The following is a 13101-nucleotide window of genomic DNA, read 5'->3' on the forward strand; positions in this document are numbered from 1 at the left end:
GGATAGCTGATTCAAGAATAGCTCATGAGTGCTCTTCCCCTGAGCCCCTTCCAGGATTAGAATGGCCCCCTGTTGCCTCTGTACTTGAATGACAATTTGGCAGTTTCTCATCCTCTTGGGTCTACACTGTCTTTACCCGAGTCCCTTGTAGATACTTCTCTGCTGTCTTCTTGGAGTAAATGTCATGGAAAAGTTGGAATCACATGATTTCTTTCTCTTAAAGATTACTTTTTTGTCTGTTTTCTTTTAATGTCACTTAAATGTCGAAGTTTCATTAGCTTTCCTTAAAGCCCAGTAACTTCACCAGGACATATCTGTGTTGATCATTCTACTTCAGTTTTTCCTGAAACACGAGGTACTCTTTTAAACTGAGGATTTGGGGCCAGCCTGGTGGCACAGTGGTTAAGCGTGCACGTTTTGCTTCAGCAGCCCGGGGTTCGCCGGTTCGGATCCCGGGTGTGGACATGGCACGGCTTGGCACGCCATGCTGTGGTAGGCATCCCACATATAAAGTAGAGGAAGATGGGCATGGATGTTAGCTCAGAGGCAGTCTTCCTCGGCAAAAAGTGGGGGATTGGCAGCAGTTAGCTCAGGGCTGATCTTCCTCAAAAAACAAAAAAACCCTCAGGATTTAGGTCTTCTTTTATTTTTATTAAAGCTTTCTCTTTTATGTCTTTGAACTTGTTGCAGTCGTTCTCTTTTCTTCTCCAGCATCACCTATGATCTGCATCATGGATAGCCTTTGTTGTACAAATGTCTTAGTTTCTCCCTAGTAATTTCCAGCACTTTGTTCTTTTTCCGCTTTATGTTGGACACTTTTCCCAAGCCTTTCTTTAGTGTCCTGACCTGTGATTTCAGCAGAACCTGTTCTCTTTTTGGCATCTTCAAATTGACTGTTGTTTCCGTAATGGTTTTTCTCTCTCCTACATATTCCCTGAGACTTGACAGCTCTTTTTCATCTCTTTTGTTGTATTATAACCTCTTCTATGATTCCTTGTAATACTTTTTTGAAGTCTTATTGTCTTTTTTTCTTTTTTTAACAATACGGGGGAAAATTGTGTGTTTGCGCTGTTCTGCTTTCTGGAGTAATTCTCCCAAAATACATTCTTTGCCTGCCTTCTATTTGTTACTTTGCTTTCATTCCTAGTCCTCGGTTGTCATCCTAGTCCTCTTGTCATCCAGGCCACTGATTTGCTGAAAAATTGTGCTGGAGAAGTTGGGGATGAGGTCTACACACTATTGAGAGCCAGAAATAGACCTGCGAACAATGTAAACAGTCTTATCAAGTTCTTGGATGATTTCCCCACCATGTGATGGAAAGTGTAAAAATAGTTACTGATGAAGAAGCAAGCCATATGTGAAGTCTATTTTCTCCTATGGTCAAATATTGAACTGAGAAACACAAACCAACAGAAGGAAAATAGCATAAAACTGTGTTGGAATTCAAAATTCTAATGACTCAGGAGTTTTCAGGGTATGAAAAGGCTTATGTTGGGGCCAGACCCATGGCATAGTGGTTAAGTTCTACGAGCTCTGCTTTGATGGCCCGGATTCACGCGTTCGGATCCCAGGTGCATACCTACACCACTCATCAGCCATGCGTGGTGGTGACCCATATACAAAATAGGGGCAGACTGGCACAGATGTTAGCTCAGGGTGAATCTTCCTCAGAAAAAAAAGAAGAAAGGCTTATGTCTAGAGTTACAATAAGCGAAAGATGATTGCTTTCCATGTAAACCAAAAATTCTAATTTGTAGGTCCGTGGAGAGCAGGTAGGGGCTAACTACAGCCAGCCACCAGAGCTAGAAAAACAAGCTCTCCCCAAACTTGTTCCATAACCTGTCATTCAACTGTGTTAGATTGTGCTGGCAGGTGAGTTTGGCCAAGAAGGCTCTAAAGGCATTCTTAAATTTTGCCTAAAGAAATGTCACAGGGCAATGGTCTTCCTGGTAGATCCGCTCCGGGTGAAGTCCTAGCATCTATGCACGCTGGTCTATGGCTCTCCAGAGATGATTATGCTCCTAGAATACATAAAGTTTAAAGATTGCGCTATTGTAACTATGCAGTCGGATAGAGAGCGTGAGGATAGGAGTTATATAAACGTCAAAGCACAGAGGAAGCAAATCAAGGGGAGGTGGAACCCTGGGCAGTCAGTGGCCATTCATCCCAGTGCAGTTGGGGCCTATGGACTTCACCTCAGCCATATTTTTCCTTATGGCCAGAAAGAAGATAGACCTGAAACTTTGAAAATGAGGAAACTAAATTTCTAGACTCCATGTTCCATATCATACAATACTAAAGCCCATAATAAAACATCATAAATACTAGATCAGAGTGCTTTTGTTCAGAACCTCACCAAACTGTGTTCCAAGAAAAAGATATTAACCCATGGGAAATTGCAACCAGGTCCCTGGGCCTGGAATGAGGCAACCATTACCCACTTTCATCTCAGTGATAACTGGGAATGAGGCTGCAGGTTTTGACTGGTCTGGAAAGTCGCTCGTCTTGCCCCAGCTGTGAGGGCAATTGTCTTGGAAGGCAATATATTCCTGACCACGGTGAACTATTGATCTGTTACTGTCCATATCTGGGCATAACAACAGAGGGCCGTCCTTAAGAGAAAAATCAACCCTTTGAAAATGTCTCAGAGGGAAGAAGATTCTGGTAAAATAACAGCTTTGACAAATTGAAATGGCAAGCAATATGATATATTGGAGTATATGAGGAAGCCATTTGGTGTAAACCTAATTCGACCTGACTTTGTTTTTTCCAAAAGGGCCTGACTGTGGCCGTTGAGCATGCATTGCATATCTGCTTTAAAACATTTACTATGGCAAGAACAAATGGCCTTAAGATAAAGGTGCAACTTCCCCCCATTGGCATTTCCTTAGGGATAAGCATCTTTCCTTAGGCTAGGAACTGATTGCTATGCTCACCTGTGACCACCCAACTCACCTGTGACCACCCAGCTCGAGACAACAGACCTGCCACCCTGCTGTGTCCACAGAGACAGCAGACCTACCTGCTGTGTCCATCAATCGCTGTGCCGACAGAGCAGTCTCACAACTATTGTAAAAGGGACATTTCAATCCTATGTGAAACATCCTGTTTGGGGGTATATAACCACTCTGTGCACCCCACTTCTTCGGTGCCCTTTCTTCCTTCAGGAAAAAAGGCCCCGGGCCATGGTCCTCAGATTTTAGCTCAGAATAAACTCTCCCAAATTTTCATTTATAGATTGGTTATGGATTATTTTCGTCAACAGCTTGAACGTATCCTAACTCCCCTCCACTCCCACTGCTAATTCATCCACCTCACTTAAGCTGAAAAGCCTCTGCAGTGACCGATGTGGAGTGTGGGAGTGAGACCTCATGCTGTCTGAAGGCTCAGGCAGGAACTGTGCAGCATTTCCTTCTGCTGCACCTGACGAGTCCTTGCAATTGTGTCTATTGCTTTAGGTGTTTCTGTGCTGTTATTCTGCGGCATTCACGGATGGTGGTGACATCCACCTGTTCTATCGTTCCTTTCCTTACTTCCTTTAACACTAGTGAGTAGGAAAAACTCAGTCTTTGTCCTATGCGTTTCTCCTTTAGTCTTATACTAATGCCACACTGACACCACTTCTGACAAGAGATGTGAGGGGGTTTTCTCACACAAAGCAATTCTGCAACAGTAGCTGGTTGTCCTACAATTTAACTCAATTCTGACGCTATCTACCTGGAGATAGCATCGGTTCTCACAGGTTAAGAGTTCAGTCCTACAAGACTGTTGCTCTCCCCTACTTCAGATGCCACTCACAAGTCCAGGTTGTCATCTGTGCTTCTGACAGACCTATTATAAATCAGGGGTTCCTACAACGCCCTCCTTGGGTTCAACTAATTCGCTAGAGCGGCTCACAGAATTTAGGAAAATAGTTTACCTACTGTTTGCCAGTTTATTAAAAAAGGATATGGTAAAGGATACAGATGAACAGCCAGATGGAAGAGATGTGTAGGGCAATGTATGTGGGAAGGGCATGGAACGTCCTTGCCCTCTCTGGACATGCCACTCTCCCAGCACCTCCATGTATTCACCAACCCAGAAGCTCTCTGAACCTCATACTTTTGGATTTTATGGAGGCTTCGTCACACAGCCATGATTGATCGTTAACTCCATTTCCAGCCCCTCTCCTCTCTCTGGAGAATGGGGGTGGGGCTGAAAATTCCAAGCTTCTAATCATGACTTGGTCTTTCTGGTGACCCTCCCCCATCCAGAAGCCCACCCAAAGTCACCTCAGAACAGAAGAGACTCTTTTCACCCAGGAAATCCCAAGAGATTTAGGAGCCCTGGGTCAGGAAGCAGGGTCAAGACCAAATATTAGAACAAGAAATGCTTCTAGTGCTCTTATCACTTAGGAAATTACAAGTGTTTTAGGAGCCCTGTGCCAGGAACCCGGGCCAGAGACTAAGTGTTAGAACAAAAGAGTCTCTTAGCACCCCTATTTACAAGTGTTCAGGAGCTCTGTGTCAAGAACCAGGGGCAAACACCAATAAATATATTTCTCATTATTTCACAACTAGTATGTAATGCTCCTGTTTAGTGTGATAGTTTGCCTTGACTTCTATTTTGTCAGATGCTATGATTACTACCTCATTTTCATTTAGTTGATATTTTCCTGGCAAGTCTTTTTCATCCTTTTATTTTCAACGTTTGTGTCTCCTTTTAACTCTCTCTCTTAAAGAAAATATATTATTGGATCTCATCATTTTTTATTAATCTAAGAGTCTTTCCCATTTAATTGGTTACATTTATTGTAATTATTCTTTTATTAGAAATATACATATGCATTTCTACCTTTCTTTTCCTATTTTCTTCTCCTACGCTGTTTTCCTTCTTTTCAGTTTTTCATTGGATAGATCGAGTTTTCTTTTACTGATTTCAAAATTATCTTTTTTAATTTGTTCTTATGGTGGTCGCTCTTAATTTAAGGCCCTAATTCATATTTACTTACCCTCACTGATTTCTTAATCTCATCAATATCAATATCTTTTCCCAAACAAGACAGGAACTTTTAGCACACCCTCATGCCCCTTGGTCTCTCCACCTGCATCTGTAAACCTGTGGACTTTGTTCAGAATGGTAGTTCTTGGTTGTCACATGCGTATTTTCATTCTTCCTCTTCTCTGATTCTAGATTTTTTAGACAACCATAAGCATCACTAAAGTATAACTGTTAGTTCTTGTAAGTCTTACAGCTGCCTCCAAGGTTTATTTCTCTTCTCCCCTACTGTGACCCTGTGTGCCTGAGAAGATTTTTAGTGGACTTTCATATTTACAGTTTGGCTAGACATAAATTTCTAAATTCAGCAGATTTTTGCCTTTTCTAATTTAAAAATATGACCCCATTTTCTTCTTGCATGCAGTGTTGATACTGAGAAATCCAATTTCAACCTGATTGCAGGAATCTCTTCTTTCTCTCTGGAGGCATTTGGAATCTTCTCTTTGCATGTGTGTTACTGAACCAAAATGGGTTTCCTCCTGGCGAGTTAAACCAGACTCTCCACCAGAAGTAGTTGTCTCACAAAATATATTTGCAGCAAATAGGAGACCACGCAGAATCATTTCCAAAGTCATGACATCCCGAACAAAGGGAAGCAGGGACATTTATTTCAGATGGGAAGTGAATATTCAAAAGGGAGAGGAGGGTATTCTCTTGCACAGGCTCAGTTGGAAAACATGCTTCCACATACACTGCAGGTTACGGTAATAAGGCCCAAGCTCCTCCTGGAGAGATCTCAGCATTGAAAATAAGGCCAAGGGCATAGGCTAGCTTGGTCTGGTTCAGGGAGGTTGGTGATTGCATTTCCTTAAGATAACAAAAGGAAAAATAACAATTCGGAAAAACAGTTAAATGCTTCCAAACCCACCCTTGAGTTCCTGCAGGTAACCAGTCGGTTACATTTGATATCTTTACACATCAGTATAATGTATCCATGGGGTGGTTTGTCAGTTCTCAATCCTGTTTGTTACTCCATCAGCCCTTTGATCTGAGACCTTTCATCCTTCTTTAATCTGAGAAATTTATTTTCATTATTTCTTCAAATATTTTTTTTCTACTTCTGGCACACCTATTAGCCATCTCTTATCATTTCTACTTCCACCTTCCATATCTCTTAGCTTTATATATATATATTTTCTCCTTTCCTTCCTGCTGTCTTCTAGGAGGCTTCTTCCAGCAGATTAGCTATATTTCATGCTGCCTTGAACCTCCTCTGGGATAAGTCTTCATGTCTACTTTTATATTTCTCATACATAACATTTCCACTTGGTTCTTTTTTAAGACTTCTTGTTACAGCAAAATATCATTAAAATCTCTCTTTTAGAGTATATTTATCGTGTTATTTAAAAATTTTGGTCCACATTTTCCAACAATTTTGCTTCAAATGATGTACCACGTTCAGTGTTGTATCTCTTTTACGGTATACTCTGGGGTCTGGTTGTTGGGCCTGTGCATTCACGCTCCCCTAGGGTCTGGGAATGTGTGTTGACAAGGGCTAAAGGCCAGGCCTTTAAACTCCTGAGAGGTTAAGGAGAGGGAAGGAGGAGGAGCTCCAGGATGGAGAATCACAATGGATGACTTCTATTTACTAATACTTGGTAACTTTGTTCAAAGTTCACCTTAAACAATCAGAAAAAGAACAGCAACAGAATGAAGAAACGGGCCTTAGTTTTTAATCCACCACTCCTGGATATTAGGGAGGGGAGGACAGGGAAGAGTTGATGCCCTGAGGCAGCTGGTCAGCTTGTCCCTGTTTTCATCAACTGCTCACCACCCTGGAGCAGGGCCCTTGATGTGTCCTGATACTATGCCATAGACACCAGCAGTCTGGGCCATTGCCACTGAATTCAGGGCAAAGCAGGAGGCCATGGTAGCCTCAAGGCAATATGCGGAGAAGCAGGCACAGAACCTAATTCAGTCTCAGTGCTGGCTGGGGCCTCTGCCCTGGGCCAAAGGGCCCTCTCACCTTTCTTCACATGTGTGGCTCCAGTTTCTTAGAGTTGAGAGGTCCTCAGAATCAGGCTTCCTTCTTGCTTCTATAGTTTCTCCAGGCTGGATTTGGAGGATACTCACCTTGCCAGATCACCACTCTGAAGATGACATGGGATCCTTGTACACTTATTCCCCCAACATCTATCCTAACTTCTCCCTCCCAACACACACACACACTCCACTGTTCTGCAGCCTCCAGCTGCCTGTCCATCAAGTGCAATAAAAACCCAGCACATTCCCGAGTGTGGCTGTGAGAATGGATGAACCAAGGCCATTTCCCAGGTGGAGCCCACCCAGGCTTCAGACCTGCCCGAGGACCAGCCCTGTTAAGGGTGAGCTGCCTTGCATGGGAGATGGCAGAATAGGTAAATTCTAGCTAATATTTTAATTGTCTGAAATATGACTTCATAAATTAAGAATCTGCCTTTAATATTTTTGCAGTTAAAAATCAAACTCAAATATATTCCCGTCTTAAGGCAAACTACACGAGAAGCCAGATTACAATCAGAAGGTTGCTTGGCAATCCCAGAGGCAAAACCATGACTTTCCTCCCTCCTGTATTACACAAGCCCCCCGGCCCACTTGTGCCTCTTTCGTTTTGCAATGGAGACTATTAACAAGAAAGCTAACTTTTTAAAAGGAATCTTGAATCACATTTCAAGAGAAAATAATATACTTTGGCCCTCACTGGAGAGCTGGAGCTGTATCAGCTTCATTTTCTATGAACAACAAAAGAGACTCCAACAGTTCATATACCATTTGGCAGTTCCTAACTACGATTTTTATTTCTATAGCTCTTAGGATTCTTACACAAGCCCCCAAAAACATAGAATCTTCCTAGGAAAAGGTATGGCCATTGGATGGGCACTGCCACCTTAACTAATCCCAAGGAAGCACCTATTTCCTATTTCATTTTGAAAGCCTTGCTTAGGATAAGGCTAAGTGAACCATCCCTCAAATGAGTACAGCACATGGACAGTGAAACTCTGGCGAGAAGCAAATAAAAGCTGTTGAACTGTAAGTTTCAACAAGGGGTAGCATGAATGTCTGACCATAAGCTCTCACAAATGGGCTTAGATGTTCAAACCCTCTCAGGTACCATCATCTGGTTTATTTATCAGTCTTTTGTTTGGTGAATGTGAGTAAAGAGCAGGAAATTAGCATTTGTTTTAGACCAGTGCTGTGCTAGGCACATTCACGTCCGTGACAAACAGCACGGCTGGAAGAAATACACTGAGTGCACACATCTCTACACTCCAAGGACCCACTTGTACAATTAGAACATTCAGCCTTCCCCGGAGTTGCCCTCTCTGGGAGTAATTTTATGTATTCACAGTTTTGTTCTAATCCTTCTTGCTTCCTAGAGTCTGCAACAACTGACTCTTCCTTCCTTCTTCCCTCCCGCCCCCCTCCCTCTTTCCTTCTTCCCTATTTTTGAGGAGAGTTCAATGGAGGGACTACTCACAAAGGTTGGCACGGTTAAGGGAAGCAACAAGTGAAGAGTTCAGATGAAGCCCCAAGACTAGCAATAGCTGAAAGCTGCTCCCTCCCCAGGCCAACAGAAGCCAAAGGATGGGCCTTAATGCAACCAGAGAGAGAAGACGGAACAGCCGGTCTTGCTGTTAACTAAACTGGAAATCACTGCCACTCCCCAGGGGGTGACACTTTAGCCCCTTTTCATGTGGTAGAAAAACAACCTTAGTTTTAATTAAAAAACTATGCATTTCTGGACACCCCTCCAGGTCATCTGATCTAGGCTTTCATTGTCTTTGAGCTATGTTGCAACACTGTATAAATGTGTCAGTTCAGTCCCATCCAGGCTTCCAATTCAAATGGATTCTACTGGGAAAGGGTAAATCCCTACTCTGCTAGCCAATGACACATAAACCTACGGCCTTGCCCAGGCAAAATATCCTCTGTCCATTTTACAGATGAGGAAACTAAGGTTCAGAGAAGTTCAGTACCTTGCCCAAGATGACACAATTAGCATGTGGTAGATTCAAATCCAGAAAGGTCAGTCCCAACCCAGTACTCTTTCTACTCAAGTGGCAATGCTGCACACCCTTGTCCACCAAGGTGCCAAGGAGAGAGAGTCTCCCTAGGGAATCTGGGTGCAAAGTGAAGCGGTGTATTCAATTTCTTTTTCTTTGGCATCCTCTAAGAGAACTTGAGAAACTATAAAAGGCTCATATATTTTTAAGCTGACATTTAAAATTTTTCATCATGAATTTAAATAGTCACAAAGAGGGTGATTTCTAGCATATTTTAAACTTTTTTTTAAGTTACATCACTATTTTAAATGTATCTAGTGTATTCTAATTATCATGACTTGACACCCTCATCATCCATAAATACACGCTCAGAAATTTTCCATCTTTCCCTTTCCTTCATATTTCCATTTCGCCTCTCCTATGGAAGCCAGTCATGGTGGTCCAGTAGTTAAGATTCCAGTTCATTTGTTGGTCAGGGAACCATGCCACCCCTCTATTGATTGTCATACTGTGGTGGCTGCAGGTTACTGTGATGCAGAAAGCTATGCCACTGCTATTTCAGATACGAGCAGGGTCACCCATGGCGGACAAGTTTCAGCTGAGCTTCCAGGTTAAGACAGACTAGGAAGAAGGACCTGACCACCCACTTGCAAAAAAATTGGCCATGAAAACCCTAAGAAAAGCAGTGGAGCATTGTCTGATACAGCACTGGAAGGTGAGAGGATGGCATAAAAAAGACAGGCAGGGTCCCGACCCTCTCTGCTGTACACAGGGTCACTAGGAGTCAGAATCCACTTGACAGCACCAACACCACAAATGGAACTGTATCCTTTTATGTTTGAAATTCTTATATTGAGCACCCTACTGTATTTCTCTATACCAAAAAATGTATGATTATACATTGAAATTTTAAAACTTCTTTCATGTCCTGTAATTGTAAAGCACTAAGTGTTAAAAAGTATTTCTTCTGGATTGGGTAATTATTACATTGATATTAGTACATAATTGATCAAAATATAAACATTCAATAAACAGTAAACATGAAAAGTAAATTTTATTGCAAACATCATCTCCTAATTCAATGAACAGGGCAGGGTTTTTCCCCCAGTCAGTCCACATATTTACGGATGAATGATTACAGGGTCATATAAATAAAACAGGGATTACCAGCAATTCTATTGCTTTTTTTTGGTTGTTTAAGGTTGTAAGCACTGACGGACCTTTTCTCATCAGAAATGGGAAGGTGGGAGGAGTTTTCGCAGAGCGATGTCCTCATTTCTTTGAACTTCTTCTCAGTGCTGCTAAACACTCAGGCCAGGCTGGTGGTCCCCTCAGAGCATGGAGAGAGGGAAGGCGACGGTGACAGCAGCCAGGGAGCTTCTCAGAGGTAACAATCACATTCCATTGCTTAATCCAGGTGGTGGTACACACAGATGTGTTGTACTGTTTTTCACTATACTCCAGACATATTTCATAAGTAATCTTTTATATACTCTTGGTACTTAATTTTAAACTAAGAGAGAAGAAACAGCATCAAAAATATATGAGCAGGGGGCCAGCTGGGTGGCGCAGCGGTTAAGTTCGCACATTCTGCTTCGGCGGCCCGGGGTTCACCGGTTCAGATCCCGGATGAGAATATGCACCGCTTGGCAAGCTATGCTGTGGCAGGCATCCCACATATAAAGTAGAGGAAGACGGGCACGGATGTTAGCTCAGGGCCAGTCTTCCTCAGCAAAAAGAGGAAGATTGGCAGCAAATGTTAGGGCTAATCTTCCTCAGAAAAAAAAAAAATACAAGCAGGTATGCAGTATTTATCTTTCAATCAAGCTAAGAAAGGCTTATGTAGTTTCTTTTTAATGGGATGGTTTATTTTGTTCCCTGGCCTACAATGCACTATTAACACTTGCCAGACAGCTCAGGATTTCAGATTTCTTGGTAGGTTTTATTTAGGACAGACATCGTATCTTCCCTCAAGACCTACTACATGGACACTTGATCAGTATTCATTAATTTCTCACTCATGGGCAAGGCTAGTCATTCAGTAACTAACATCTATTAAGACCTTAGGATCTATCAGGTGTTATCCTAAACACTAGGAATACAGCAGTAAACAAAGTCCCTGCCGTCATGGAGTTTAGATCTTAATGGAGTAAGAGACAATAAACAGACAGGTAAACATATCTATCAATGGTGATAAGTGACACAGAGAGAAGTAAAGCAGGTACAGGGAGGCACGGAGGGTTAGGGGCAGGTGAGATGGTGCCATCTTGAATAAAGTGGTTAGTGGAGACCTCACTGATGATGTGCCATTTAATCAGGAGGAAATGGTGGAGCAGACAGCAGGGAGAGGGTGTTCCAGTAGTGGAAACTACATGTGCTAAAGCCCTGGGACAGAAACGTGGCCTAGTGTGTGATAAGAACAGCAAGGAGACCAGGCAGACATGAGGGGAGTCGGGGGAGCGGGGCAGGAGATGACTCGTGGGGCAAGAGGCAGGTGTATCAGATGATGCAGAGCTTTATAGTCCACAATGAGGACTTGGCCATGAACTGAATGACATGCAGAGCCACGGTAAGGTTTTGACCAGCAGTGACATGGTCTGACTTAAGTTTTAAAGAGACCATTGTGGCTGCTGTGCAAATGGCACTCAGAACAGCCACTCATTATTGCTCTCTCTTCATGTTCTGTTCTTAGCACCCATATTTGGATTAAATGATGACTCAGTTGTTGACAGTGGTCTCTGGAATCTGAGACCACAAAATAACTACTCCCTGTTTGACTGCTCTCATTCACCTGAGAGGAGGGTAATTTGTTCCCCCACAAATGTCTATACACAGCATCCTACACGCATCCCAGGGCACCACTTGCTCTACTGCACTCGAATTAGCTATATACATATCAATGCTCCCCATTAAGCTGTGAACCCCTTTAGGGCAAAGATATAAAGGCACAAGTCTCCATGGCATTCACACTTAGTTTTTATTAGCCAGAGTTCCGCCTCCTAGGAGATACACAGCTAACCGAGGACACCCAGTCACCATTTTGCTCCCCCTGGAACAGCGGATACCGCTGCTCACCTGGGGTGGGAATTTCTACAGAGCTGTTTCAGGGCCTGGTTTCCTCAGGTACAGAGAGCTCTCTCTGTGAGGGAAGGCCAGACTGAGGGCCCCCTTCTTCTCCACACCAGATAGGATACACATAAGCCAATAACTCATGCATCACAGAGCAGAGGGAAAGCCCCAAGTTGTCCCCCGGAGGCCTGGGTGCTAGGGGTTCCTCCTACCAACCAGGCCTGGACTGCTGCCCACCTGCCCTCCCACAGTGGCCAATCCCTCACCTGAGTGTAAACTTTTTTCCTTCAGTGTTACATAATGCAACTGGGTGCCTTCTCATTACCGGGCTCTGTGAGCTCTGGCTGCTGCAGTACAAGGATTAAGAATCTAAGTAGAGGGCGAGGTGAGAGCATGTCACCCCGTGCTCTCCTCCAAGCAGCTCTGCCTCCACCCTGGGTTGCACCCCCCAACCCAGCAGGAGCCTGTGACCGAGGAGAGCCACTCCATCCTGGGGTGTGAGGGGCCCTGGAGACCCAGGCCTCGACTAGGAGTGGACCGCCCTGCTGACGGGTCGTTTTTCTGTGAAGAAGCTTTTCAGTAGCAGCACCTGGCTAAAGCTGACCACAAACAGGGCGACTGTCTCACCAATAGACCAGTAAGAGACTCGGTTATTCAGGTCTTCGGCACGGGCCCGGTCCTGGGCCTCCCGGAGCCGGTAATGCGTCTGGGAGTCAATCACCGTCTTTAGAGCCTCATGAATGGTCACACAGGCAGACTCCATCTGAGCAGGAAGAGAAAAGCAGTCACAGTGCTAAGCCTGAGAAAAGAAGAGTGGAATCCAGCGCGTAGCGAATGTTATCATCAACATTCTAGGCAACTTCTACTAAATGCTAACTATGTGTCTGTGCTAAGGGTTTTATTTAACCTTCATAATAAGTCTAAGTGAGCCTCACAGAGGTTAACTAACTTGCCCAGAGTCACACAGTTAGTAGATGGCAGACTCAGGATTTGAATTCAACTCTCTACGTCC

General features: G+C 43.6%; 1 protein-coding gene across 4 annotated transcripts in view; it reads right to left on the reverse strand.

The window, feature by feature from the left end:
* The window catches only part of TMED3 (transmembrane p24 trafficking protein 3), a 52531-nt gene that overhangs the window by 34835 nt on the left and 4595 nt on the right, over positions 1-13101 (reverse strand). For 2 of the 4 annotated variants that reach the window (XM_070573003.1, XM_070572993.1), the window contains exon 3: positions 12717-12852. In XM_070573003.1, coding sequence (XP_070429104.1) covers positions 12717-12852 — 136 coding nt within the window. Of the gene's footprint in view, positions 1-10055; positions 12853-13101 lie in introns of those variants that run through there. The other 2 variants (XM_070573013.1, XM_008508850.2) reach the window with 2 other exon arrangements.

This window comes from Equus przewalskii, chromosome 1 (genome assembly GCF_037783145.1).
Source record: "Equus przewalskii isolate Varuska chromosome 1, EquPr2, whole genome shotgun sequence".
NCBI classification, from domain to species: Eukaryota; Metazoa; Chordata; class Mammalia; order Perissodactyla; family Equidae; genus Equus; species Equus przewalskii.